The 26,407-nt window shown below is 42.6% G+C and overlaps 1 protein-coding gene across 2 annotated transcripts in view; it reads left to right on the top strand.

The window, feature by feature from the left end:
* The window catches only part of VOPP1 (VOPP1 WW domain binding protein), a 68,626-nt gene that overhangs the window by 21,052 nt on the left and 21,167 nt on the right, over nt 1-26,407 (top strand). The window contains exons 1-2 of one of the 2 annotated variants that reach the window (XM_075142936.1): nt 9,471-9,493; nt 20,526-20,584. In XM_075142936.1, the coding sequence (XP_074999037.1) occupies nt 9,485-9,493; nt 20,526-20,584 (68 nt within the window). In that variant the 5' untranslated portion in view covers nt 9,471-9,484. Of the gene's footprint in view, nt 1-9,470; nt 9,494-20,525; nt 20,585-26,407 lie in introns of those variants that run through there. The other variant, XM_075142935.1, reaches the window with a different exon arrangement.

Raw genomic sequence — 26,407 nt, 5'->3', positions numbered from 1 at the left:
GACTCCTAGCTACAATCACTTCACGAAAAGCAGAAATTCCTAAGGGAGAAATTTGTCACTGCTGAAAATTTGCAATTGCCCTCCTCTATGGAAAAAGAGCTCAAACAGAGCTTTAAAATTAAGCTAATTTTAATTTCTAAGCTTTTAAAGAACTGTAATAAAACAACTTGTTGGTTTCAGTTGGATTCCAGTAGTGTTACTGACTTTTAGTTGGAACTTACTCTGCATGGGCTTATTAGCGGTCTAAAGGACTTTTCAACACAGAGGGCTAAAGACCATGAAGCCTACCTTGAAAAGTGTATATTGACTCATGCCTCATGAAGCTTCATTGCTTTAGATAGGGCTGGCTAGGAGGTAAATCAGTATGTGTTCACCTCCTGTGCTGATGCCGAGAAAGAGGGAAACTCGTCCAGCATAATTTTCAAAACTTAGTGCGGAGAGGCTTGCTTGAGCATGCCTGTAGGAAGAGATGGACAGATTTTAGCCTGAAGAACTGTGGATAAGTGCAGCTGTCAGAACACGGTTGGAATACATGTACTGCTTCTGCAGCAAATGCTCAGCTCCCTTCTGTGGTGTGAGCATCAGAAGGAAGGCTGTTTATCATCACGACTGACTCATAAGAGCTGTACCGCATAAATCAAAGTTTTATCATGTGATTTATAGCTCACTCTATTGTTTAGCAGTAAGTTTTGGTTTATATAGCTGTGCACATTTATGGCTGTAGTGTCCCATTGTCTTCCAAGCAACAGGGCTAACATCTGTCCTGTGATGTTTGTGCACCTCAAGGGAGAAGGCTGTGCGGTAGAGCTCTTGGTTTGGTTGGGTGTGTTGTTTTTCAACATATCATTGTGCACTTTAATTAGAAAAGGCAGAGAGAGATGCATTGTGCATTTGGAAGGAAAAACGGTGGTATATGTGAAGGTTTCTGTCTGTCTTCTTTCAGTAAGGCTTGAGATATCAGAGCTTAGACTTGAGCTACTCTCAGAGAGGAAGCTTGTCTCCCCCTGCTTTCTCAAAGATGAGCTAAGATGATCTGCTAGAGAGCTTTGTGCCAGGTGGGTGAAGATACTGACCCAGAGTCAGCTGGGTGAAGATCACCCAGCTAGGTGACCTTCCAGATAAGAGGCATAGACCATGGAAAGTTTCTTGAGCTCAGTTTTGTATTGTATGAAACTCTGTTGTAGAGAGTGGAGAGAAAGTGTGGGGTTTTTTTGCATTGCAAGTTGGGGGTTGGTTGTTTTTTTTGTTTTGTTTTGTGGGTTTGTTTTTTTTTTTTTTTGGGTCGTGGTGCTGTTGGTTTTTGTGGTGGTGGTGGTTTTTTGTTGGTGGTGTTTTTTTTTTTTGTAGCCTGTATTGTTGAGGGAATGCACTCTGATACTCGGTGCCTGTTGGATTTTCTGAGGCACTGGTGCCTTTATGGTATATCGCATACATCTCTGTTAGTGCTGTAGTTGAACTGAGAGATGGCAAAGGCACCCATGCCAAGACGCTCTGCAGGATGAAGTGGGACTTCCAAGCTGTTGGGGTCTCTTAACTGTGCTCTGCCCTTGAAACTGCAGGCAAATTTAACCACTTGTGGATGTGCATGGTGAATCAGAGATGATTGGAAAATCCTCAAAACATGTTCTGCTGCCCATTTTGCCTTCCTTATCTAACCCTGTCACCACAGTGGTACCACTGTGGTCGCAGTGGTGAGATACAGGTGGAACTGAAAATCATCTGCAGATTGTTAGCATTTGCATCCATGGCACTTCTACCCATTTCAATATTGCTATAAATAAAGAAAATTGATCCTTTTGAGCCTTAATTTGGTTATCTGGACACAAACTGCTGGAGAAAGAACTGGGTTATATGCTTTTCTCTAACCATTGGTAAAGATTTTCAGTAAACACCTGCAATTTCCTTCCTTGCTTTTCTGCAGGTCCTACCACGGATTCTATGCCATGAATGCAAAATGTGACAGCAGTTGAGCAGCTGTATGGAGACCATTTGCTGTCATGACAAGGAATATTGCTTCATTGTTTGCTTTTACCCTCTGTTTGCATCTTGCTTTCTCTTGCTTCTTTTGTATTTTGATAATCCCTGCTCTTTCTGTGTAGTGATTGTGCAGCAATGTCCTGGTTCCTGATTAGGGCTTCTAGATACAACAAATGTTAAATATGAAATAATAGTCACCCTGACATACTTTCTATCAAACTCTACTGCTGGTGAATTTATTTCCCGTTTATTTCTTTCTGTGGTGCTAAGCACAGCAAACAGCTGCTCCTACCAGCAGAAATTCAGGAAAACTGACTTTCTTACTGTTCGTTTTCCCTTCAGTCCATATGGATTTCTCCTTAGACCTAGGGGCAGATGCACTATGCCTGCGCAGTTGTATTACACGCCGTTGCTTGCTTTTCTGCCGTGAACTCATAATGAAATATCCTAAATGATTATAAAAGCTTTAGCACCAGCTTAATTTCATTTTAATAGACCAATAAAAGCAACCAGTGTGCAAGCTGCTGGCTCCAGTACTCCTGCATAAGCCATTAGCAAAACAACATTACTGGCTCTTGACAAAGAAAAACAGCAGTGATAAAACCAAGAATTGGCTCCGAAAAGAAGTCAACCAAATGCCAGTGAATCCAGAGACCCACTCTTATGCATGCTGGCTGCTGTGAGCTCTTTGTTTGAGGTTGAGAAGTCGGCACTTTCTCATAATTTGCTTTACATTCTGACTTTTTCTTTGTCTTCTGTAAATATCCTTCGCAGTGTTTCCAGCAATGCTGGCAACTGCCCAAGCGTCCGAGGAGCTTTTCCAGTTAACTTGCATGCATGGAGACCTGACAGGTTTTGCATTTTATGCACGAGACTGGCTCATCTGGCCTCTTGTTATGCTCTCCCCCTGCAATACTAGGAGCTAATGTATTTGCAACATTATACCCCACATGCCAGGTACAGTGTGTTGGCTTTGAAGAGCAGGAGTCTCCCCGTAAGGCCCAAAGGAGCCCCAAGATGTCCCTGCTACAAGGTCCTTGGATACCTTGCTGGTTGTGGGGAGGTGGGAGAGGAAGCGTGCCCATCTCATGGGGCCCGGCACCTGGAGCTTTCTGTACTGGGCAACAACAAAAAAATCCTGGGAGCCCTTTATTTACCGAAGGTTTGTTAAGTGTGCCTCAGAGTGTGCCTATACAATCGGTATATTGTGTATTTTAAAGTACACAGAAACTGTAAAACTACCTACTAGCCCATATCAAATATAAACTAGTACCATCTGCTTATACGTTATCCTCTACTGTTTTGCTGTGTTTAAGAAACAAAAGCACTGCTCAAGTTTCAGTACCTGCATGGACAGCCAGTGGTCTGGTTTCAGACAGGGCTACCTCTCAGGATGGTTGCACCCTGGTACTTTCTCATGTAGAACTCCCAGCTGGCAGGTCAGAAGACCTCAGCTCTGCTGACACCCTTTTTTTGGATGGTTTGTGGTTAGGCTTTGCCTAAGCCCTCTGCAAAGGCAATACATGGTTCTGAGAGACTTGGTCCCCTCTTCCATGTCTCTTCCTTCGTTTTCCTTCTTTCAAGCTGAAAAAAACTTACCTTTTTAATTTCACTTGCTGAATTTAAAGATGTCATGATCACTCTTTTCCAAGAAAAGCTTTCAGCATTTCAAACTGTCCTAAGACATTCACTGAGTATGAGCGGCTGGTCAGCTGGAGCAATTTAAAAATGCAGTATCAGCTAGAACAAGACAGATGCTGAAGAGAGATGTAGGTGATCTCAGGGAGAGTGAGAGGATAGGAGAGAGAATGAAATTATCCTAAAACAGAGCTTGGGAAAATAATTAATTTGCCTCTATTGTGTGTTATGTTCTAGTTTAGTTAGTTGTCCATTAGGTACAAATAAGGGAACTGAGATTTCTTCCTGTCCCCTATAACCTGGAAGAGCATTTAATAAGTTCATATTGACTCTTCCCTTCCATCTCTTTGCTTTTGCAGAACTGGGTGAACAGCACAGCATCATCACCTTTCCCTCTTGTCCAGACCTTGTTTCTCTGTTAAGATTTGTTTCACTGCCCCTACAGACCATCAGCCAATCATCTAGGTGGATGTAGTTGTATGTATATGTTTTTTTAATTTATATTATTCTGTGATTCATTTGTGTTCAGCAGTGTCATTGGCAGCAATCTAAGAGTTCACAATCTGGTGTCCTGGTCCCATGTGCTTCTCTCCGTGCTTCTTTTGACTGACCTTTCCAGTTGCGAACTTTGAAGAATGCTCATCCTGTTGTTTCTGGTCTCCTGATGTCATTTCTAGTTTAAAGGAGGTTTCTAACCTATCAAGAATGCCATTACTATGGTAGCTAGACTTTTAAAGTTGCAGGGTTTTTTTGTAGAGCCGTTCTGAAATAGGACAAGAATTTCCAAACGACCATCCTTAGACTCTCAGTGCATTGTGAAGTTGTTATTTTTAGTAATCTTTGCCATTTAGTTGTCAGTCTCACGTTGATCTCCCTCCCCTGCCAAGATCAGCAGCTAGAGTCAAAGGGTTATGATTACTTTCACGAATGAAAAGGGAGCTTTGTAGCCTGATGGTTGCAGACAAAAAGTTTGACATTTCATTCTTTTTGAACAGAATTATAAAAAGTGCACACAAAAACATACTATGTAAAGAATTCCAACAGTGTCCTGCCGCAAAACCCTACTAATTTCAGTTTCAAAGTGAGGAGTTTCTCCTGATGATGTTTCCTGTCCTTTCTTTTTATTTAAATGAAGATTGTACTGTTCCAATAGCAGTCCATGTGGATGTGCCTGGAAGAAGTCATCAAGTCATCTCACAAATGCAGTCATTCTGGATGTTGGGTTTTGGTTTGGTTTTTCTCCCTGCAAAATACTTTGTGAACATGGGGCCAGGGTAAAACAGCTTTGTGGTGTGGGGTTTTTTCTTTTTCTTCCTCCCTCTCCCCGCCCCACCCCGCTACTAGTGTAAGGAAAAATTACCTGGTAGTATAGTTGCAAGCCCTGAAGTTTCACTGAAAGCTTCTGGCTGGACTGGGCTATAAGTGTGAAGTGTGAAGAACAGGTTTCCAAACTGTCGTACGAGTGCCACTGATGGCACATGAGCTAGTCCAGATGGATGCAGATACTGCCTGCTTTTGCACGTGTAGGATCTGTTCATATTGGTGTAATACCAGCTAAGTTCTCCTTCTGAAACCTCTGTGTTAAGTGGGTTGTTGGAGCTCAGTGATGACCAGGGTCTCATTTCACCCCTTCCATGCATCATCTTCATGTTGCAGTGTGTGCAGGAGCGTTGCTGTGGTGCCAGGTGTGTGATTCTCTGTTTGTGGAGATGTTTCCTCTGTTTTCCTTGTTTGTCTCGTTTTACCTAGTTCTGCAATTGCTCTTGTGGCACAGACGAGTGCTTACATTATTGGTAGCTCTAATACTAAATATCAAAGCTGAATAAAATCACTTCTGTGATGTAGTTTCTTTCTTTGGAGAGAAAATGAAATATTTCGCTAGCCAGTATCCTCTCAGAGAACTATGCACTGAATGGATCCTGTCTGAGAGTGCTGAGTAGCAGCTACGTCTGTTTCAAACTGTGAAGGCCTGGTCTTTTAGCACTGGGGACTATAGCCTATAGGTCTTTCCCTGGCTGGATAGGTGCCTGTATGCCTCGATATATGTATTGTCCCATGATGTGACCTAATACACATAAGCATCTTCTGTCACGGGAGCAGACATGCATGCAGGGAGCAAGCTGCGGACAGCCAGAACAATTAATTTAACACGCCGCATCTGTGCCACTGGTTGCCTTTGGTTTAAACTCATCCCTTGCTTTACCTGCAGGAGGGCACGGGGCCGTGTGTAAAACTATTCTTTACATCTAGTTTTCAACCCAACTAACCCATCTTCTTCCCCACCTCAATCATGTTCATCAGGCAGTTTATTTGATGTTACAGAGAGATCTGAACCAGAGTCTCTGATCTGTTGAGTGTTGGATTGAGCCTTTGCTTTCGCAAGGAGGGAGGGATAGTTGCTGCTTGCAACTTTGGGAAGTCTCACCAAAGGCTGGGTTGTTGCAGCCTTCTTTTTTTTCCTCCCTGAAGTGGATTAGAACTGTATCTGAGCATAATAAAGGGGTCTTGGCAATGTTGCAAACTTTGACTCTTTTTTTTAAATTTCTATTTTCCCCCTCTTTAACACTGTTACTTATCATGTTTTAAATTTTGCTCTGCCAGTCGGCCTTTAACAAGAAGAGAACATTTTTTTTTTCACTAAATATTACCTGCTGAATGCTCTGGCTTCATGACCTCTAACTGTGCCTTTATGCATGTGAACAAGGCAAATGAAGCCCAACAGAGATAGAAGCTCTGTATTTCCAATTATAATCAACAGTTTCCCAATTTCCCTGTCACTTCTGAGCCTTTGAATTTTACTCCTGTACCTAAGTCTTAATTTTTCTTTTGTACTTCATCGCTGCTCATGGATGTTGTGTGTGAATTTACAAGCATTGTCTCTCTACTAATTCTGCTCAGTCTAGTTTGTAAGTGGGTAAGCATGAGAAGATACTTAGCAACTGAAGACAGAGCTGCAAGAGATATAACTGAATAAGCATTTTTGCTGTATCTGGCTTCAGTGCTTCAAGATTGTTTCTAGTATTTAGATGTGGTTTTAGTTTTTAGATTCACCTTGCCAAGCTTAAGAGGTATGTTTTGTTTCATTTCTGTTCCCTACAAATACCAAGTATTTTATTTTTTTGTTCAGCACTAAACTAGGGAAATCCACTCAACCAGACTATAGACAAGTTGGTTAAAGACTTTATTCAGGGAGAAAAGCAAGCGAAACCTCCCTGTGCAATGCATTTCACACCAGAAACACTCGATACTTGAAATAGAAAGAAAAGTCAGCTCTTCAGCTGTAAAGATGTTTTCTACTTCATGAATTTTTATTAAGCACACTTTTTTCCTGCTATGCATGTTAGCAAGTCTGTGAGCCTGATCTAATCAGCTGGCGAGTCGACTAATAATTTTAAATGAGAAAGAAAAGGCAGGAGGAAATGTTTGGTATGGACGTCCAGTGGTCTACATCATGTTGCCCTCCTGCCCTTTCTCTGCCTGCTGTAGTCGTTGACTTGCCTTTGGCATTCTCACAAGCTAAAATATCTGCCTCCCGCTCAGATAGCCCTGTGCCAGGACTGAAACTGGAGCATATTGTTCCATCATTAAATGGGCAACGCTAAATACTTGGGAAATTAACAACAGCTGCAAGTTCTTCAGCTATTTTTATTTGTACTGTGGCTATAATTTTTCTAGTGTGTTTGTGCTGAAGTCAGAAGAGGAAAGGAAAATAGATCCCCCAAGAGGCTGACTTTTTGTTTTTAATTAAAAAAAGGCCCTGCCGAACAAAAGCATCCATAAAACAAATAGTACCAAAGGCAGCCTAGCAGTTTATTCAGTGTTACGTGGGCCCCTTAGTCTGGTTGCTGGTATGACTTTCTGGGGGTTTTAGTGGCACCTCGGCACATGGTGAGGTAACCAGCACCTTCCATGGTCAGCCCTCTCCTTAAAAGCCCTATGGCTAGTAGCATCTGTTTTAGCCTTTTGTAAAGGTTGGTGGCAGCAAAGCAGTTTTCTGTTTTATTTATGTTTTACGGTCCTACCCAGAGACATAAGCCAAAAATCCCAGGCAGCCACTCCGTTCAGTGGTATTTGGCTAAGGCCCTAAAATCAAGCTAAGAAAGCTTAAGAGAATGATTGTAAAACAGTTTTCGTAAGTATGCTGTAACAGTCCAGTGACTCGGATTTCTTCCCGGAAGTCACATGATCATGTGTCAGGAATGACAAGGTAGAGCCCACGCTTTAAAACGAAAGGTCAGTGTGCATCCCTGAATTGGCACCTTGCCCCAGTACCAAAGGGGTTCAGGGTCCTGCTCTGCTCCTTCCCCCGCAGCGCCAGGCAGCTCTGCGGGGGATGGGGAGATGATGCTGCGGGAGAATGGATATCACAGCGTTAGTTTCTGGTGCTTTTTGGAGCACCTGGAATTAATATCCCTTGCTAAGGAGTTAGGATGTTGTCTTGAAGTTTGCAATGTAGTGAGAAACAGCAGCTGGAAGGGTCACTAAGGGGAAAAATGAGGTTTTTGCTTAATCTGTGGCCTTTTTAATATTCTGACTAAACACGTGGTGAATGCAGGAGTGAATGAGAGGAAGCCTGTCCTGAAGCATTACCCTTTCTGAAAGTACAAAAAGACGCTCCTTAGAAGCCTTGCTGTTGAGCAACTGTAGGAACCAGACAAAGTGCATTGTTCGTTTATTTGAAAAGCAATTTAGCAAGAAATTTAGCAAGAAGGTATTTTCCTTTAACTGAGGAAAGAGGTGGTCCAATTCTTTTGTCTTTCTATGTGACCCAACTCATGGCAAGACATCAATTCCTTAGGCTGGACATCATTTTAGAAAAATGCATACCACTGTGGGAATTCATTAGCCATTCCTTTAAGAACGTTGAAAATATGTTGGTATATTTCTGGATTTGAGTGGAAGTGAATAAGGGAGGTGGTTTGCCGTTCTTACTCAGTAACCTGAAATTTTAAGGGCAAAGCCAAACCTATTCCCCCTAACACTTATTCACATGCTTAACTTCACTTCCATGAATAGTAACACAGGGTCCTCTTCATATATGGAGTCCTATTCACATATTTGAAGGACTGAGGCTTTATTTGGTATCTTATGTCTGATTTGGGAGTCTGTAAACTGGGATAAAGATTGCTGCTGCTGTAGAGAAACATAGGTTTATTGACATGAGTTGGCACCACTGCATTTAAACTATTAGAAGTTTTCATCTTTTCATTGAAAAAGAACAATGTCATGGCAAGCGTGAGCCAAGGGTGAGCAACCTCTCAGTGGTGAGGTGCCAGCCTTTTCCTCTCCCAAATTAGAGGCTAAGCACACTGCAAAACAAAGGGTTTTTTTTTTTTTTTGCCTTGCATTGTGGGAAGATGATAACAAGGTTTCCGCCCTGGGCTGGCGTGAGGAACTGTAGCTAATTCATGGTGTCATGCTTCTGTTCAGAAAGGGCTCCTGGCTGGAAACTGGGTTGTAGATGAAAAATGGGAGCTGCTGCCTTGCATGGAGGAGAGGTGCACCAGCCATCTGTCTGCAGTATAAAAATGACAAAGCCGGTGGAGTTGTCCCCTCACCAATACCCTTCACAAGATACTGTCATTCCTCTATGGTGGCCTGTCATTTAGAGTCTGCCTCCGTGATTTCTTTGGCTGCCACCCTGTTGGTTTCTGACCTCTAAAGCCTGTTTGGAAAAGTGCTGGGAAGAAGCCTTGACTGTGGCTCAGAGTTGGTGCTGTTTGTTCCAGTCAGCCTCTTTACTGCTTGATGGTTTTGTTTCTGAGGAGCAGAAGGGAGGAGGGGAGGTGACCTGACTGAAGTCTGATGTCCTTCTGGATAATCCACATCCTGAAAACTATACCTGTGGGGTCACAGGAGATGACTCGGCATGATTCTGGTTTGGTTCTTCACTTCTTACCTGTTAACTCCAGCTGGCGTGCACTCTGGTGAAAGAAGAATTAGCCTCAGATTTTATTCCATCTTCTCATCTTGCCGGTTGTCTTGGACGCGTCATTCTCTTGCTCGCTGCTCTGCCCTGCTGCTCCTATTCCATTTCTTTCTTCCGTCCGTGAGTTTATGTTTGTGGTTACAGTCTAAAAGGCCCTTTGCCTGCACAGAACTGCCCTGGAAAAATGAGGGGCTGTGATGCTGCTTTAGCGCTGTCGTTCTGCGGTGCTGTTTCCCCTCTGGGATGAACCCTGTAGCACTTGGAAGAGCAGCTGGCAGGCCTCTGTGAAGAGAGGGGCAGCAAGCCAAGCTGAGTTTTGTGGAAGCAGAGCAATGCCCTTGATACCTCTGGAGTTGCCCACTGCTTGCACAGAGCTTGCATTTTCTCTGAAAGTTCGATTTACACAACGTTGTCAATGCTGACCAAATACGTGAGTATGTCTATGCTTGTTTCTGAGCTATTGGTGCTATTTCCATCTGTTAATGTGGGCAGGCACTATTAAAATCCTCAGCACTTTCAGTCTAGTTGAATAATTTTCTAGCTACTAGGTTTATAAATTAAACATTTATGACCATATCTCATGCTATTATCCATCCATAGCAATACCTCCAGGCAGGGATCTTGGGCTTTTTTGGAGTGTAGACCACATGTTAATGGAGTGAGAATGTTTCATTTATACCTCATCTCACTCTTGCAGTTCTCAGTTGCAGAACGTCCCTGAGGTAACCTCAGATATTCTTTGTGAGGAAATAACCTTAGTAAAGAGATTTTTGATGTCTGTGTAGTCGGTGTCAAAGGGAAGAGCGGAGTTCATTGCAGCATCTCAACTTCTTTTTGTGTCTTGTCAAGTAACTTCCCCACATGCGAATATGATCTATCATCTGCAAGCAGGAATAAAGAAGAATGTAACATCAGATGAACCACACACTACGAGTGATAACTAGCAACCCAACAGTAATAACTTGGAAACTTGCATTGTAACTCTTATTAGAGGAGGCTGAAAGCTTGATGGGGTCCCAAGAAAATCCACATATATGGACAGATATTTGAGCAAGTAGCATGCACTGACTGAACAAGAGAGGAGTCATGTAAAAAGCTACATCCAGCATGTCCTTCATCAAGTTGTGAAGTGGGTGGTTTGAGGGGTGAAAAGCAGGATGAGCCAAGACATGGCTCCTATACCAAGAGATTATTGAATTTGTCTGGTTGTGTGTATCCAGTATATCTAGACAGTTATCTTTGGAACCTGCAGTAGGTCCTTTCTTCTTTTCTATTTTTTTTTCCCCCTCCTTCCAGGAAGTTATTTTGAGTGTGGATACACTCAGGTGATCACTCAAACCAAAGAAATGATCCTCTTAGAAAAATGCCAAATGCTGGTATGCTTTTGATTTAAATGAAGAGATTTGTCAACACTCTTAGTGGATTATGTTGAAATTTGACAAACAGGGACATTGGAGATTATTGTTTAGATACATTCAGGCTCCTAATAGAAGAAAAGCAAATGTTATGGTCTTATGTAGGAAGTTACTTCATTTGGAAAAATGCTTTGCCATTAGTAGGCATCATTACTTGCCAGGAAGGGTTGACTATTTGCTGTTCTAGCCCTTTCATGGGAAATACTCCAAGGACAAATGCTTAGTATTTCTTCCTGCTCAAATAAGTAGTTGTGAGGTACAGCTGTTGGATTTGTCTAATGGAATTTAATAATCATATGTTATCACTATGGCGGTGTATTGGACTGTCTGAGTGGAAGTCAGTTTAGGTTCTTAGTTTAATTTAAAAGGCATTGATGTTTCAGTCTACCTGGTGAGTGTCTGCCCAAAAGCCACAATAGAGCATCTCCCTGAAAGTTTGAATTGACTTGTTAAACAAACACAAATTACACTCGGTCAAACTCTTCTGCTGTTTCTTTGTTTGAGGAGAGTTTTGGCCTGAAAAAGATACGTGTTTTCTGCCAATCAGTGGGAACTTTAATAGACTGTGTGCAAGAACAGAAAAACCTGATTATTAACCTGCATGAATCCAAACCCATAAACTCCTCCCGGTGTTCCAGGAGCTGAGTCCCAAGGCAAATGGTTTTCTGGGCTGCAACACAGAGATGATCGTATTTCAGCATTCTAATATTCATACTAACACAGCCCTGTTCAATGAGTTAGCCTTGCAGACTCCATGTTCAGCTTTGCTGTGTTACTATGAGTTTCAGTATTTACTTCAAGGTAGTTAGTCTAATGTAGCTGGACCAGATGAACTAAAGTTTCCTTTAGAACTGGTTTTCCAGTCCTACTTTGGTCATTAAACTAGATTGGATCTGTACCATAAATTATACATCTATACCTTGAGAGATTGAGAGGCCTTGTGAGGATGTGAACAACACAGTAATGATGGCTGTTAATGGAAGTATCTGTAGATAAGCATCTGACAGTGGGGCTTACAATTCACTGTTAAGCAGGAGGGAGTTGACCAAGAACAAATCTTCCCCCAGCAGAGTGTTGAAGTAAATACTTCTCAAAGAAGTATCTGGATTCTGACTTGCTGGGGTTTTTTAGAAACTGGTTTTCAAATATCAGAATGTTTCCAAGGTAACCTCTTTAATCTCCACTATATTCAGATGCTCGCTCGTTTAATACACACGTGATGTGTGTAATCTGATTTAAAATTAACAGATGCTCTTAACAACAATCTAACACTAACCATGATGGGTTTCTAGGACAAGCTCTTGAAGGTGAGAACTTGCCTTGGCCTTGCATACCTTACAGGGAAACAGCACTCAGATGATATTTCATGATTATTGATTTCTTGTGTTCCCTGCACTGGATGTGTGATTGGTCTTGGACTCTGCATCTTGTTTCTTGAGCCTGAGGAGTTGCTACCTTCAGTGTTACAGATGTTTTCAGGACTTCAAGGCACAAAGGGTTTTGATCTACTATTGCAGTTTTGGAATAAAAATCTCAGAAAACTGAAAAGGGAAAAGTTGTATTGAATAAACAAATATTTTGTTTTCCAATGACTCCTCATAAGAAGGATCTGAGGAAGGTGTGCATCACTGGATTAAATGTCAAGAATGAAAAATAAGGGTAGTAGGGAGGGGAGCAAGAGTTGCTGTGATTATGCAGCTGCGCTCTGTCCTGTCAGCTCTCTGGCTCTCTCTCTGTGGAACAAATGAGCGCGTGGGGGATGCATAACATCAACAGAACAAAGCCCAGGAACTCCCAGAGCAACTGCCCTGAGTCCTGGCAACCATCAAAGAAATCTATCTTCCTGCAGCCTTTGAATGGGTTGTCATAGCTTAACTAACCAGCATCCGTAGCACAGTGCTGTGACTGCCTCAATCTTGTCTGCGCTGCAAGTGACTGAGAAGATTGAGTTCTGAATCCATCTTCCTTTGCTCCGTATTTCTTTGCTTTGGTTTTATTATTATGGGAGATGAAAGACGGCCCCCGAGGATTTAAGTACTAGGTAATTTAAAGGCTGTTTTCATTCTTGGGATGGTAAAGCAGAAGAATGAAATGTATGGGCAAATTTGCTAGTTCAGCATGAACTGAAGGGAATGAATGCTGGCATGGCTTTAGATAAAAATAGGGGAAACCCAAATCTAGACTTTGCTCTTAATACTACTCTAGATAGTATCAGTTCCTGTGAGGAGTAAGTGCCTACCTAGGGTTAGGGCTGGAGGTGAACCAAGCTTCCAGTTCTTAGTCAAAGGAAAGCAAGTTTGATATCTATGTCCTGATGGTGACACTGAAAGCATTACGTACGTTCGTTAGAGGCTTAAAAGTGAAATCATTGCATCACCAAATCCTTTCATCTGTAAAAACTAGTATTTGTTTTGTTTTTAAAGAGACTGAGGGTGGAGGTAGTGAATATCCTCACTGTTGGCATGGTCTTCTTTTCAATTCCTGCCAAATGATCCCTTCCCCCCACACCCTCTACTTTATGGGTTGTTTTATAAGGTGACTTATGACTTATTCTGTAGTTAAAGAATGCAAATAATAACCTTGCTTTTATTTCTCATGCACATATAAAAGGAAACAAAATAATTGCAGAAGCTAAATTCAATTTTGGAGCTGTGGAACCTGCCCAGTACCATTTGGAATAGATCAACCGTTTCTAGCGGAGTTGGGAAAATGTTACATCTGTTTCCTTCCAGTTGGAACAAAAAAGGCTACCACTACCCCCTTGAAGCTCCAGTGGAATGTAGAAACTTTTTTGCTTTTCTCGGGTGAAAATGCTTTCAATATGTGGCATGCCTCATGCTTTCTTGCAGATCTGCCATTAGAACTTTGAGTGTCAGGTCAGTTCTACCAGGAAGGTTTAAAACCCTTCCAGCTCTTATGTTTGTACAAATGTTGCAGAGTTCATGGGTGTAGAAATAAGAATGTAAAGCAAGTCCTGGTGTTGAGGATCTCTTGGCACTTTCATAAGCATCTGGCTTGACATTCTGACGTAGGTCCAAGTTTGATATTTCACATAACAACAATAACTATCATAACTAGGGTTTCCCAAACGTTTTGAAGGTTGGATACGGGTGTTCCATCCAAGGCAGTCAATTGTTGTTATTAATTTCTCATGTTAGTGCCCACATGTGCCGCGAGCTATGTCGTAGGTGCGACTGCTGCAGACACGAGAAGGGAGTGAGGTGGTGTAGGGGGGTGAGGTTTTATACCGGCGATTTATCAGACCAAAGGGCGTTACAGCCCGGGGCGCGCAGGGACGGCGCGGGGCGCGGCCCGGCGCGGGGGCGGGCGCTGTCCGCGGTGCTGAGGGCGCCCGGGCCGGCGCGGCCTGCCGCCTCCTCCGCGGGGCCGGGGCCGGGGGCACGCCAGCCGCGCCTCGGCTTACCCTGGGCTCTGAAAAACGAGGGGCTCTTCCTTTTCCTTTTTTCCTTCCCTTTTTTCCCCCCCTAGGAGGCTGATGAAAGGATTATATTCAATTGAAATTGTATCGTTCGAGGACTGGAGGGCATTTGCAATTTGCTGCACAATGACAAAAAAAAAAAAAAAAAATCAGTCAGGCTCCTGAAATGAAATTGCATGGAAGGGGTATTTGTATTTCTTTTGTGGGAAAGATTAATTGATCTAAATGTAAAGTAATGCTTTGTGATGGGAGGCTATCTAATGCTAAACCCACATTAATTCTAAATAAAAATATGATGATTAATGTGTGTGCTCTGAGCACCAGAAGAACTAATAAGAATTAGCTGCTTGTGCTGAAATTTTTTACTGTTGCAAAACACAGACTGATTAATTCAAAGTGGAAAAGTTGCTTCTTTTAAGAATCCTATATGGGAAATAGTCCCTCTTTCTTAGAGAACAGCCAGAAAGACTGGCCAGAAACAACTCCTTCTGAAATATATGAAAATCATTCTTTTTACTATGAATTACATGTCTTTGTAATCTTGGTCTTGATGAAACAACTGTATATCTGCAACAGTATTTGTTCTGTTTACTGTTACATGGGAAGGAAAGCTTGGTAGAGGATTAGCATCCTATTACACAAGAGTTTCCTGCTGTTTCCTCATTACCTTAGTAAACAAAAATACCTTAAAGTAATTCTGGTTTTTAGTACGAGTTGCTTCTGTCTTTTGTGACAAGAGTATTTGTTGAAATCACTGGTAACATGGCTTGCAAGCTCAGTTTCTTAGAATAGTTTAGAGATGAGCTACTTTTACCCTCAGCTATCAACATCACCAGGAAAGAAGTAGGGATGAATTTTGATGGATTCAGGCAAGGCTAAAGCAAAATGTATTGTTTTCACCCTTAGGCTGCACTTTCCAGTTTCAGTATATGTTGTCTCTTAACTCTAATGGATGATATTTTGCCCTTTTCTTGGCTATGGAAGAGCAGTATGCTCATATTCTTGTCTCTGCAAATCCAATCTTTCAAACTGGCAGTATGCAGAAGTCCTGATTTCAGCGCACCACATCTAATGAGCAGCTTGTATCTCATAATGCTTTCAGCTCTTGTCTAGGCACTGAAATGGATAGTGTTCTGAAAACTGATACAATTTTAAAGGTCAGATCCTATAAAACATTGTGATTCCTAACCAATAATGTGCCTTCTGGAACTGATTATTTAGTCTGGAGTTGCGCTGTAGACTGTCCCATCCTTTTGTCTGGGCTCCATCGAGTATTTGCCAGGTGCAGTGACCAATAAAACTGGGAAAGATCTGTGCGGGTGAGTTTTGCAAGAGGCCTTGTGTAACAGAGGTAGCAGGCATAGCCAGTTGTTTCTCAGATGCTGTGAAGCCATATGGTCAGAAAGGTGGTGTCCTTCCCGTTTCCTCAATTACTGGTTTGATCTGGCTGTGTGGAAGACAAAGTTCTGGGTGTATGTTGGAATAGGATTGTGTGATGCTCAGAAACGATGAGGCCTTGTTCCATGGCTTAGGTACTTTCTTCCTGTTCATCTATGAATTAATCCTAGCAGAGCCTCAGAAGCTGTAGCCACAAGAATGACATTTGTATCAACTTGCACGCTACTAAGGTATAGCATATACCTAGCTGAATGGGAGGTAACAGGCACTAAGTGGGAGGTAACAGGCACCCCGAATACTAGGAGCCATTTCTGTCATATCAGTATGGCAGGTCACTCAGTTAAATTCCTGCTTTTTCTCCTTCTGAATCTACCTATTTGGATTCTTGTAACGGTAATACGTAATGGAAATTGTGAGTAGCATCTAGCTTTTTGTCTGGTTAAAAAGAGCGAGCCACACCCTCAGTTGCAGATAACTGATAGGGTTTCATTGACTTTGTGATCGATAGCAGACCTGTGCCTCCTACAGAATCTGGCTTTGAGCAGATGTCACAAACTCGCTCTGAATGTCCGTTCAGCATACAGATAGCAATCGCCCTCCCCCTGCCCTCCACAAACACGTCTGTCCACAGCAGGCTGTTTTTTTCATTGGTACCCGTAACAAAAATGGACTGTACTCATATTGGGAAGTATTTACTATCTGCAGATGGGGCTGTAATTGGTTTTACTTTTTTGTTATTAATTTCCAAACCTCCAATAAAAGCACTGGGCGTGAATCCGCTCCCCTGATTGCAAAGAGTAATTAATTGATCAGATCTGTTTTCTTTTTACTGTCCTGTGGACTGAAAGATAATGATTTGCAATGTGGAGGATGTTCCTGCTAGAGATAGTATTTCTGCAAATCCTGCAAAGCATAACTAATGATCTGTAGAGTACCATCTGACATGCAGCAAGCAGGCTGCCTGCTCTGTCTTCCCCCGCACCATGTGCATACATATGTACTCGCGTCCTGTATTTTATGGTGTGATCAAAACCAGTCTTTGGTTAATGTTTTAGTAACTTCTCTTTCTCATTGTTCTTACTAGCAGCAGTAACATTTGCAATTTCAATCTCTGGCAGGAAGCACGTTTCCTTTCTTAAAGGGAATCTGAATGAATTTAGAGGCCACAGAAAGGGACGGCTTGCAGTTCACGTTGCTGCAGTCTGTCAAAGAAAACAGGCTACAAGACAGATGCTGATTTATTTAAAAACAAACAAACAAAAAAACAAATCTTGTGTTTTTGCTCTTTCCAAATATGCAATCTTAAGGAATGTGTTCAAGCATCTGGCTAATTCACATACCATCAATTCTCTAAAGATTACATATGCACAGCCAATTAGACCTGCATCATTTATTTAAAAAATGAACGTGCTCTTGTACTTATATTTTATAGCTGTGCCAAATTGTTAAAGGACATAGAAGGAGGAATTTTATAAGCAAAATGTGCAGAGTCCTTCTCCTAGAAAAGTTGAAAGCATCAGCAGGGCCGTATTTAAGCTCAGTTTAAAAACCATAAACACACTTTTTTTGCTATTAGTGAATGGGTAAATGACTTTTTAAAGACATGAGCAAACGCTTGTTAGAAACTCTGAGATACAGCCTGTGTTCGTACAGGAGCTAGCGGACTGGGCACCAACCCTGATGTCTTGATGTCTTGAGGTCCTTTTGTATTGCAGTATATGAGTAATCTTCCCTTTGTGTCTGTTTTGCAAACTGCAGTGAGTTGCTGCCAGCTGCGGTTTCTTGAGGGTTTAATAGTCTCATACAACTACAAGGACATCATCCTCCAAAGGCTCTGTGAGGATGAGCGCCTGATGCTGATGGTGTGCATCCCCTCTCATGCTTGTATGGCCCTCCACCAGCTTAACTAAGAGGCCAGTATCACTCAGAAGAATAATTTGGATCTTGGCAAGAGATGGATGATCATAACCTGCTTCAGAGGATGTGTGTGAGATGGGAAAAACTAATCCGTGCCCTGACTACCCTGTTCATCTCTCTGGTACCTGAGTGCTAAAGAGGCTCAAATGCTTAGAGGCAATGACATTCTCATCTTATTCTTAGCAGTGAATTCCTGCGAGGTCTGCTAACCAGCAGTAGAGACAGTGGTTAGTAGCTGCCTGCTTTATATCAGGGTTTACTGGCATAAAGTTGCCATGGAGATTGGTAGGAGTTTTAACCGAGCAGGGACTGCAACGGTTCACCCTGTGTGTGTAAATGTGTTTGACACGTCGTGTGTATCAGATTCAGCTGTGCTGCTCACATTTGAGGTCCACTTGCTTGTTTGCCTGATTCCCATGTAGGAGAGCTGAATAACTGCCATGCAGTATTCATAGCACTGTGATATTAAAAAAAGGCAGGATTGGGACTTGTACTGCTGTTCCAGGGCCTATTTAAAGGCAAAGTCTGGGCACTGAAGGATTTTTAGTGCAGGTATCTAAGCCCTGTAAGCTAGAAAGAACTGTTACTTGCAAAACTTTCCCAGGCTGGAGCCGTTCTTGTGACAGCAGCAAGCATATTGGCTGTCTGAAACAGAGAATTGTTAAGAGGCAGAACCAGAAATCTTACAACTTGGGAGATGTGGGAAGGAGGAATCTTCCCAACGCATTTTAGAACTTGTAAAGCAGATTAAAATACAGGGAGGAGGGCGAGCAGAATGAATGCTGAATATAAATGTCCCCTTTACACTTGTAAAGGGTACACAGGCTCCACGTGCTCAGAAACATTGCTGGGAAAACATCAATTAAAATGCTCGAGACTGACGAAGGCTTTAAGGCTGTTGAGGTAAACGGTGACTCATATTGGTTGAGAAGCAGGAAGGAAAAACACTTAACAGCCTAAACCCCAAGCTGGACTCTGAAATGAGGCTTCCCAAGGGGTTGACCTGCAGGCACTGGGATTTTAGCCAGGACCTGCTGATCTGTGGCCTTCACAGGTGAAGAGCCAAAGTATTTTTCACTGACTTGGCAGCGGACCTGCTGGCTTTACCATGCATATATGTTTGCAGGGTGTTACGGAGAGAAACTTGGCATATTTCTAATCTTAGAGTAAGAGGCAACAGCCAGCTGATGAAAATATTCGGAAGGAAGGGTTAAGAAGTTGGAAGCTTTGAAGGAGAGGGGGGAAAAAAGGGGAATAGGGCAAATGTGGAGACGGATCTTTGAACACCACTTGCTCCAGGAGCAGCTACGGAGCCCTCCTGCATATACTGCCTGGACTGTGGCATTGATTTGAGAGGGAAATGAGGCTTCCGCTGTGTTTATCCCAGGGAAAAAGCTCCAGTCCTTTCAACAGAAGCTAAAGCTTGTGCATCTTGAAGACTGGTGTGAGCCTGTTGTATCAATGGAAAGGCCTGATCGCATGCATCAAAAGTGTCTTCTCCTCCTCCCCCCATCTCCTGTACCGCTCTTAACAAGTTAATCCATAGCAGTTTGTCTTCATGGGCTGTAATTGATCTGTCTGTGATTTAGCTCATCAGATGCTCATTAAAGAGCTTGCAGCCTTTCTTATTCATGAGGAGTGAGAGTCGGGGATCTAAAAACACTTCGTCTTTGTCTTAACTGGATTCATTTAGTATTCTGGGATTCGGGGAGGCTAATAAACTTATACGAGCTATTATTTAAAGGTGAGCTGCCAAGTGAACATGAAGGATGATCCAAGCAGTGCCGATGTGCCGAGCGCTCTCCGACATTGGGTGTCAGGTGTGAGCAGCAGAGGGAATTGTTGCTAAAACCCCAGCAAGATATTCCTCGCTGCTCTGCGGAGGGTGTCCCACGACACCCTGGCCGTGTGTGATCGGATAATGCAGCTTGCGGTGGAGCTCCTGGAGCTACGTCTGCAATGAAGACGGCATTTTATGCTAGCGATGTCAACAGGATACGCAGAAATATTTTGTGCGTTGTATATAGAGTTTGGGCTTGACATCTGGTTTTCTTTTTTAAGTGCCGCTATTGTTCTGAGCTGCCGTCTGTACTCTGGCAGTGCCCGTAACGATGTGCGCTTCCCACGTTGCCTGCACACACATGCTGAGAAAATGCCTGTTGCCATCCTTTAACAAGGATATGCTGGCAATCTGCAAAGGAGAACAATACCCCTGGGCTGCAGAAGGTAGTTTCCTTTCCCTGGTACTTTAATGAACACTTGAGATATTTCCAAGCTGTAGGAAGAGGAGATGGAATGGATGGGTTCTCCGTTCTGCTCCTTTCTGAGCCTGGCTCTGCACACCAGAGACTTCTAGAAAGATGAACAATTCCCTGCAATTACTGAATTTACTGTGTAGTCATATGCATAGTGCCATCAAACTGGTTATGCCTTGGAAGTCTCTTAAGTGACTATAACCACGAATGGGCTCTTAAGTTCTCTGCGGTCTTTTAAGGCAGCAGTTCTGCCAGGGAACACATGCAGCTGGATCCTGTGCCTGCACCGAATGTACTGACTTTGTTCATGAATCGTGGGAAGCTCTGGGGCCCCACAGACGAAGCCCTGCGTGAGGGATCTAACCCTGGCAGGGCACGCTGCCATTCACATGAACTGACTTCCCAGTTGCTGCGTGTGTCGGGATTGGGAAATCTTTGGGAATATAAGCCTTTCCAAATTGCTCAAAGTCACAGTATTTATAAATACTCTGTGCTTGCGTTTATAATTGTACATTGTCCTACGTAAATATTAATACCATATTTTTCTTTTTTTGTAGTGTACAGATGCCAAAAAGCATTGCTGGTACTTTGAAGGATTATATCCTACATATTATATGTAAGTAGTCATCACTTTCCTTTTTGCGTTTTCTAGTGCTCAAGAGAATTAGATTCTGTAGGCTCTTAGAGTGTTGTTCTTTCACTGATTATGCTTTTTCCATAACTTCTCTGAGACTTTTTCTAATTTAAAAATGAAGATGCAATAAACTTTCCTTGCCCTCCTTCCCCGTGTACCATCTCTTTCCCTTTCTCCTTATTAAAAAAAGTGTACAGACTCATTTCACCACCCAATCCAGGTGACCTTTCCAATTGAAAACAAAATGCAAGATCTTAAACAGCTCTTATTTCAGAACGCTGAAAGGAAACATAAGTAGAGCCATGTGAGGACAGTTCTCCCTTTGTTTTGAACAAGGGCAGGTAATCAGACAGAATACCAAGAATGCTTTGAAAGTAAGTTTGTCCCTGTGCTAATACTGTTGTTTAATTTAGGGAGTTAGGATGATTTGTTATCCATGGCGTAACTGTCCTTTTGATGAGTGGCATCTACGTTCACATCAGGCTTGGGTGTGAACCCAATGTCCATGACCTCTAGGTGCATGATTGAGGATCTCTCTGAATTGCAGTTTTCTGGTTTTATTTGCCTACAGCAACAACAAAAAGGCGGAGGAAATGTGTGGGTAGGAGGTATCTTCCCTGAGGATTTGGGGGCAGAAAGGAGATAAATGTACTAAACTTTGTCCCTGGGTTGTATAACTTTATAATTGCAAACACCTGTAAACATAAGTTTAAAAAAAAAAAAAAAAGTGGGGTGGAGGAGCAGGTAGCAGCATTAGGTCGTCTGTTCCCTGAGGAAGCTCTTCCTTGCTGAAGGATTGGAAATTACTGTAATCCTTATGCTACCCAGGAACTTTCCCTTCTTTTCTTCTCCACCTCCACTTCATCTGCTAGAAATGGGAGAGAGATGCTAGAGACAAAAAGCCAGGAAACCAGGCGAGAAACAAAGCTCACTGAAAGAATGAAACACTGTATGGTTTAATCATCTGTGAGCCTGAATATTAACTGCTTAGGAAGTGTTTGTGCCTAGAACTCTCTGTCTTTTTTTCAGGTGGCTGAAATGTTGATAATTACTTATAAATGGTTGGCCAGAACAGATGGGTGAATTTAAATAAGTTCATTTTCTTTGCGTGCTAATAACAACAGGACTTTGGTTCCACCTACATTTTATTTTGTTTTGCTGCAATGTGGGAAAGAAGCTGGTATGTTACAAAATTATGAAAATCCCACTGTACCTTGACATTCAGGAGTGCATTATTCATCATCACCTCGGTGTTCTGCTTACGTTTCTGCCCACATGCTTTTGCAGCCAATGTTTGTCTCCCTTGGTAATACAAAGGGGTAGCTACTTGGATATTGGGTGTCAGGTCAGACTCTTTGTGCTGCAGGTAAATACATACCAAGTCCTGCAAAAGCAAGGAGTACAAAGGGGAGGCTCGCTATTTGCAATAGATCTGATGCACCCAAGGTTGCTTTCTAATTTGGTTTCCTTTTGGTAACTAGTTTACTGTTTCCTTTGTGTGCTGAAATGGAGTATCTTGTAGAAAAGCAGTGTGTTTATTTTCCAGTCCGCCAAAGAGGTTAATTGGAATTGCATACAGCTTTGAACATTGGAAGGAAGAAAGTTGTGAGAAGGGCTATGGTGTTGGTGGGTTGTTGGTAGGTTTGAGAGATCTTTTAATGTGGAGGGAAAACTGTTGTATATTGACTATATCAGGTCAATCAGAAGACTGTTACTAGTAGTTGTGTGTGTTTGTGGCAGTTACTGCAGCACCCCGTTATCCGAGTCATTGCATAAACGTGTTGCGATCGCCAGTCTCCTGAATAGTGTAAGTAAATGGAAAAAGGAAGGGGAAAGGGGTGGGGTGTGTGTGCTCAGCGATTGTCGTGATGGTGATGAGTGTCACGTTAATGCTATTGTTGTTATTGTGATTATGAGTTTAAGTGGGGAAGAATTAAAACAAAGGAAAGACAATAAGGATTTGGGGATGGTAAAGCTCAGAGGATAGATAATGTGTGACAAGTGAAGAAATGTGGAAGGGAGGGGAGAGAGGGCATTTGAGTGCATAGGAGCCCTGTAGGTTTAAAGGGGGCATGCATCAAAATGATAGGAAGGTCACTGATGTCTGCGGTGCCTGGGGTTTCCTACTTTTTTACTTCTGCAATTTCAGTTTCTGTTGTCTAGGATCCCCAGCTGCTTCCTACCTGTGCTGTCTTTTCACACCTGTATGGTGGAGGAGAGGCACAACACCAATCTCAATATCTTAGAGTGAAGTCCCATTGCTTTGGCACTTGTTTGACCCTTCACTGAGTTAATTCAACTTGCTAATCCCACAGAAAGTTGTTCATTTTAGCACATTTGAGTCAGTGTTGAATCAGCTTGGTATGGTTTTTGGCGAACACTGGTGAAATGGGAGGAAGGGAGTATTCTGCATATTGTGCGGGAGGAGGCATGAATAGGATCTTCTCCATTAGCATATGGTGAGATGTTAAATCATCTAAAGGCATAATATGTAACTTCATCCTGAGAGTGCCTCTTACAATTTCTGGAGCAACAGTGTATAAGAAGCAGATATATTTAGTCAAATGAGTTCGCAATAGCTTCCATTCCTTTCTATCGCTGGTTTTCTGACAGAAGTTTTTTCTACCCAGTTAACATATGTAGTCTGTCCTTTGGTCTTGAGACTATCTTTGGAGACTTAGGAAACCCAGCAGTGCAATCCTTTTTAATGATTTCCCTGTGATTTCAGTCCCATGCTGACAGTATGTCACATCTGTCTTGGAGACACTTTGTATTATAATGAAAAGGTTGGCTTGTCAGCTCAGAAATACCAGGTCCTGTGTCTATTCACCGATCTAGTGTGGCATGCTCGGACCAAGGCATCCCTGGACCGGCATGTCCATATGCTTTATTTCTTCTGGGTAGGCACGTCCTCCTCGAAGGTGCCTGCTTCTCTTTCAATTGCCCAGAGTAATAGAAGTCCAAGGTGGACTGGCACACAAAATGGTTGTTTGCTTTTATCAGAAGTGTAAAGGCAAGATAGCGGAGTTAATCTTTCCTATAAAGGCTCTACTTCAGACATCCAAAGACAGAGATAAGACTGTGTCTGCTAAGAGGAACAAGGGGTAAGAAATCAGTGTGCCAAAATAAGTGTACTGGAAATTCAGCTAGATTGGAGGGTAAAACTTGCAGTGATATGACTGTTCTTCTTTTGGAGCTTAAGCTTTTTAGTTTTTGATTCAATCTGTCTTCCAGTGTGAATACTTAAAAAAAAAAAAAAAAAAAAAAGCTGTTAGAGATGTTGCTCAAAGCTTTTTTAAAACTTGTTGGTTATGCTTTCTGTATTAACAACTAGAGCAAAGGTTGGAGGTCTCTGTTACAGAACTAATGATATATCTCTCTGTCCAAGTAGTTAATGGTATTAGTACCTTTTTAAAATTATTTTTCCAGTGGACGTAATTGTTCTAGCCTTCATAGATCAGCAGTAAGCTTTAGTTTATTTCAAGCATGTTTCTTCCAAATATAATTGCATTTGTTAAGGCTAGACTGAGGAATTGATCATTTCATTTTCCAAACTTTTCTACCTCTGGTGTGTGAATCTGTTAACTTAAGCTATAGCTTATTTCAGACCAGAAGCCATCATGGAAAGCTTCCCAGGAATTTGAGAGACATACATTGGTCTTCCACTGTTGATAGAGAGAATTTCCAAGACTGCTTTTAACTTACTTCACTAACCAAACCAACCATTTCTCCATGTCCTAGTTGCCTGAGTCACAAGATATTGCCAGTTAGATACTTTTCTCCTGCTTCAGCAAAATGTTTATTTATGTGGCCTAGGAAAATAAGTAAACAAATATAAAGCAGAGAAAGGAATTAGTCATTGGAGTCTAATTCTTATCCTTTGGAAACGCAGGAAGCCAAGTTTCCCTGACTTTGCTTAAAGAATTAGATCATATATCTCCTTATGTGGATGCACAGAAAGCAATTCAGAATTACAGCTGTCTCAACAGACATGACTCTGATCCTCTACAAGGATCCTTATCCTACTCTCACTTAAATAAACCAGCTGAGTCTTATTCTAGATGTACCTGAAGTGCTGAGGGTTGGCGGAAGAGATGGTCAAGATACTTCTCTTACTTGGCAATAACGTGAATAACGACGTAGTGAATGCATTAGATTGCGAAACCACCTCCTCTGTATGCCAGCAGCACTTAAGATATTCCAGTTGTTTTTTTCCATTTCTGAATTGGGAATGAATAAGTAGAGGGAAGGCTGCCTTACATTTTGCTGATAAGGAGTAGTTTGATTAGAATGATTGTGAATGTCCCCCTCATTGCAGGGTGAAGTATGTTCCCCAGTATAACTGAACAATCCCATAGGTCTCTTCTGTTTATTTTTCCTCTTGTTGTTAGCTACCATCACATCGGAGCTTTTAATGAGGTGATAAATTCCAGATGCTAGAACCTGCAAGAATCTTCTTCTTTCCAGGCTCTGTGGCATGTTTATAAAGCGGCACAAATGTTTTCGGGTATGAGTGGTAAGCATGTGTCCACAGCAATAGAAACACCATGGCTGATGTCACTGGGTCTCTGAAGTAATCACCCACAGGGAGGAGATTGGCTGGCTTAGAGGGAGAAAAGAGTTCTGATGCTATCCAGTATATTGAATTAACATTATTTCAGCTCATCCTGTTGGATTATTGGTACTGAATTTTTTTAATAATGTGATATTCTAAGAGAAGTAGTGAGGAAAAGAGAGTAACTTTGATTAGAGAATCAGAGAATAACTCAGTTGGGAAGGGTTCTCTCCTGCTCAGGACACTGGTCGAGAGAGTCCCTGGGGAGACAGTCCTGAAGGGCAAAGGGGTCCAGGAAGGCTGGACGTTCTTCAAGAAGGAAGTCTTAAAGGTTCAGGAGCAGGCTGTCCCCATGTGCCGTAAGAAGAACAGGCAGGGAAGATGACCAGCCTGGCTGAATGGGGAGCTCTGGCTGGGACTCAGGAAGAAAAGGAGAGTTTATCACTTGTGGAAGAAGGGGCAGGCAACTGAAGAAGAGTACAGGGATCTCGTTAGGTCGTGCAGAGAGGAAATTAGAAAGGCAAAAACCCAGCTAGAACTCAACCTGGCCACTGTTGTGAGAGACAACAAAAAATGTTTTTACAAATATATTAACGGCAAAAAGAGAGCCAAGGAGAATCTCCATCCTTTATTGGATGGGGGGGAACATTGCCACCAAGGACGAGGATAAGGCTGAGGTACTTAATGCCTTCTTTGCCTCAGTCTTTAATAGCCAGACCAGTTATCCTCAGGGTATTCAGCCCCTTGAGCTGGAAGACAGGGACATCGAGCAGGATAAACCCCCCATAATCCAAGAGGAAGCAGTTAACGACCTGCTATGCCACCTGGACGCTCACAAGTCTATGAGGCTGGATGGGATCCACCCGAGGGTACTGAGGGAGCTGGCGGAGGAGCTTGCCAAGCCACTCTCCATCATTTACCAGCAGTCCTGGTTAACAGGGGAGGTCCCCGATGACTGGAGGCTTGCCAATGTGACGCCCATCTACAAGAAGGGCCGGAAGGAGGATCCGGGGAACTACAGGCCGGTCAGCCTGACTTCGGTGCCAGGGAAGATTATGGAGCGGTTCGTCTTGAGGGTGCTCACAAGCCATGTGCAGGACAACCAGGGGATCAGGCCCAGCCAGCACAGGTTCATGGAAGGCAGGTCCTGCTTGACCAACCTGATCTCCTTCTATGAGCAGGTGACCCGCCTAGTGGATGAGGGAAAGGCTGTGGATGTGGTCTGCCTGGACTTCAGTAAAGCCTTTGAC

Source organism: Calonectris borealis, chromosome 2, assembly GCF_964195595.1.
Source record: "Calonectris borealis chromosome 2, bCalBor7.hap1.2, whole genome shotgun sequence".
Taxonomy (NCBI): Eukaryota; Metazoa; Chordata; class Aves; order Procellariiformes; family Procellariidae; genus Calonectris; species Calonectris borealis.
The sequence above is the reverse complement of the archived record's forward strand: the minus strand, read 5'-3'. Positions and strand labels throughout refer to the sequence as shown.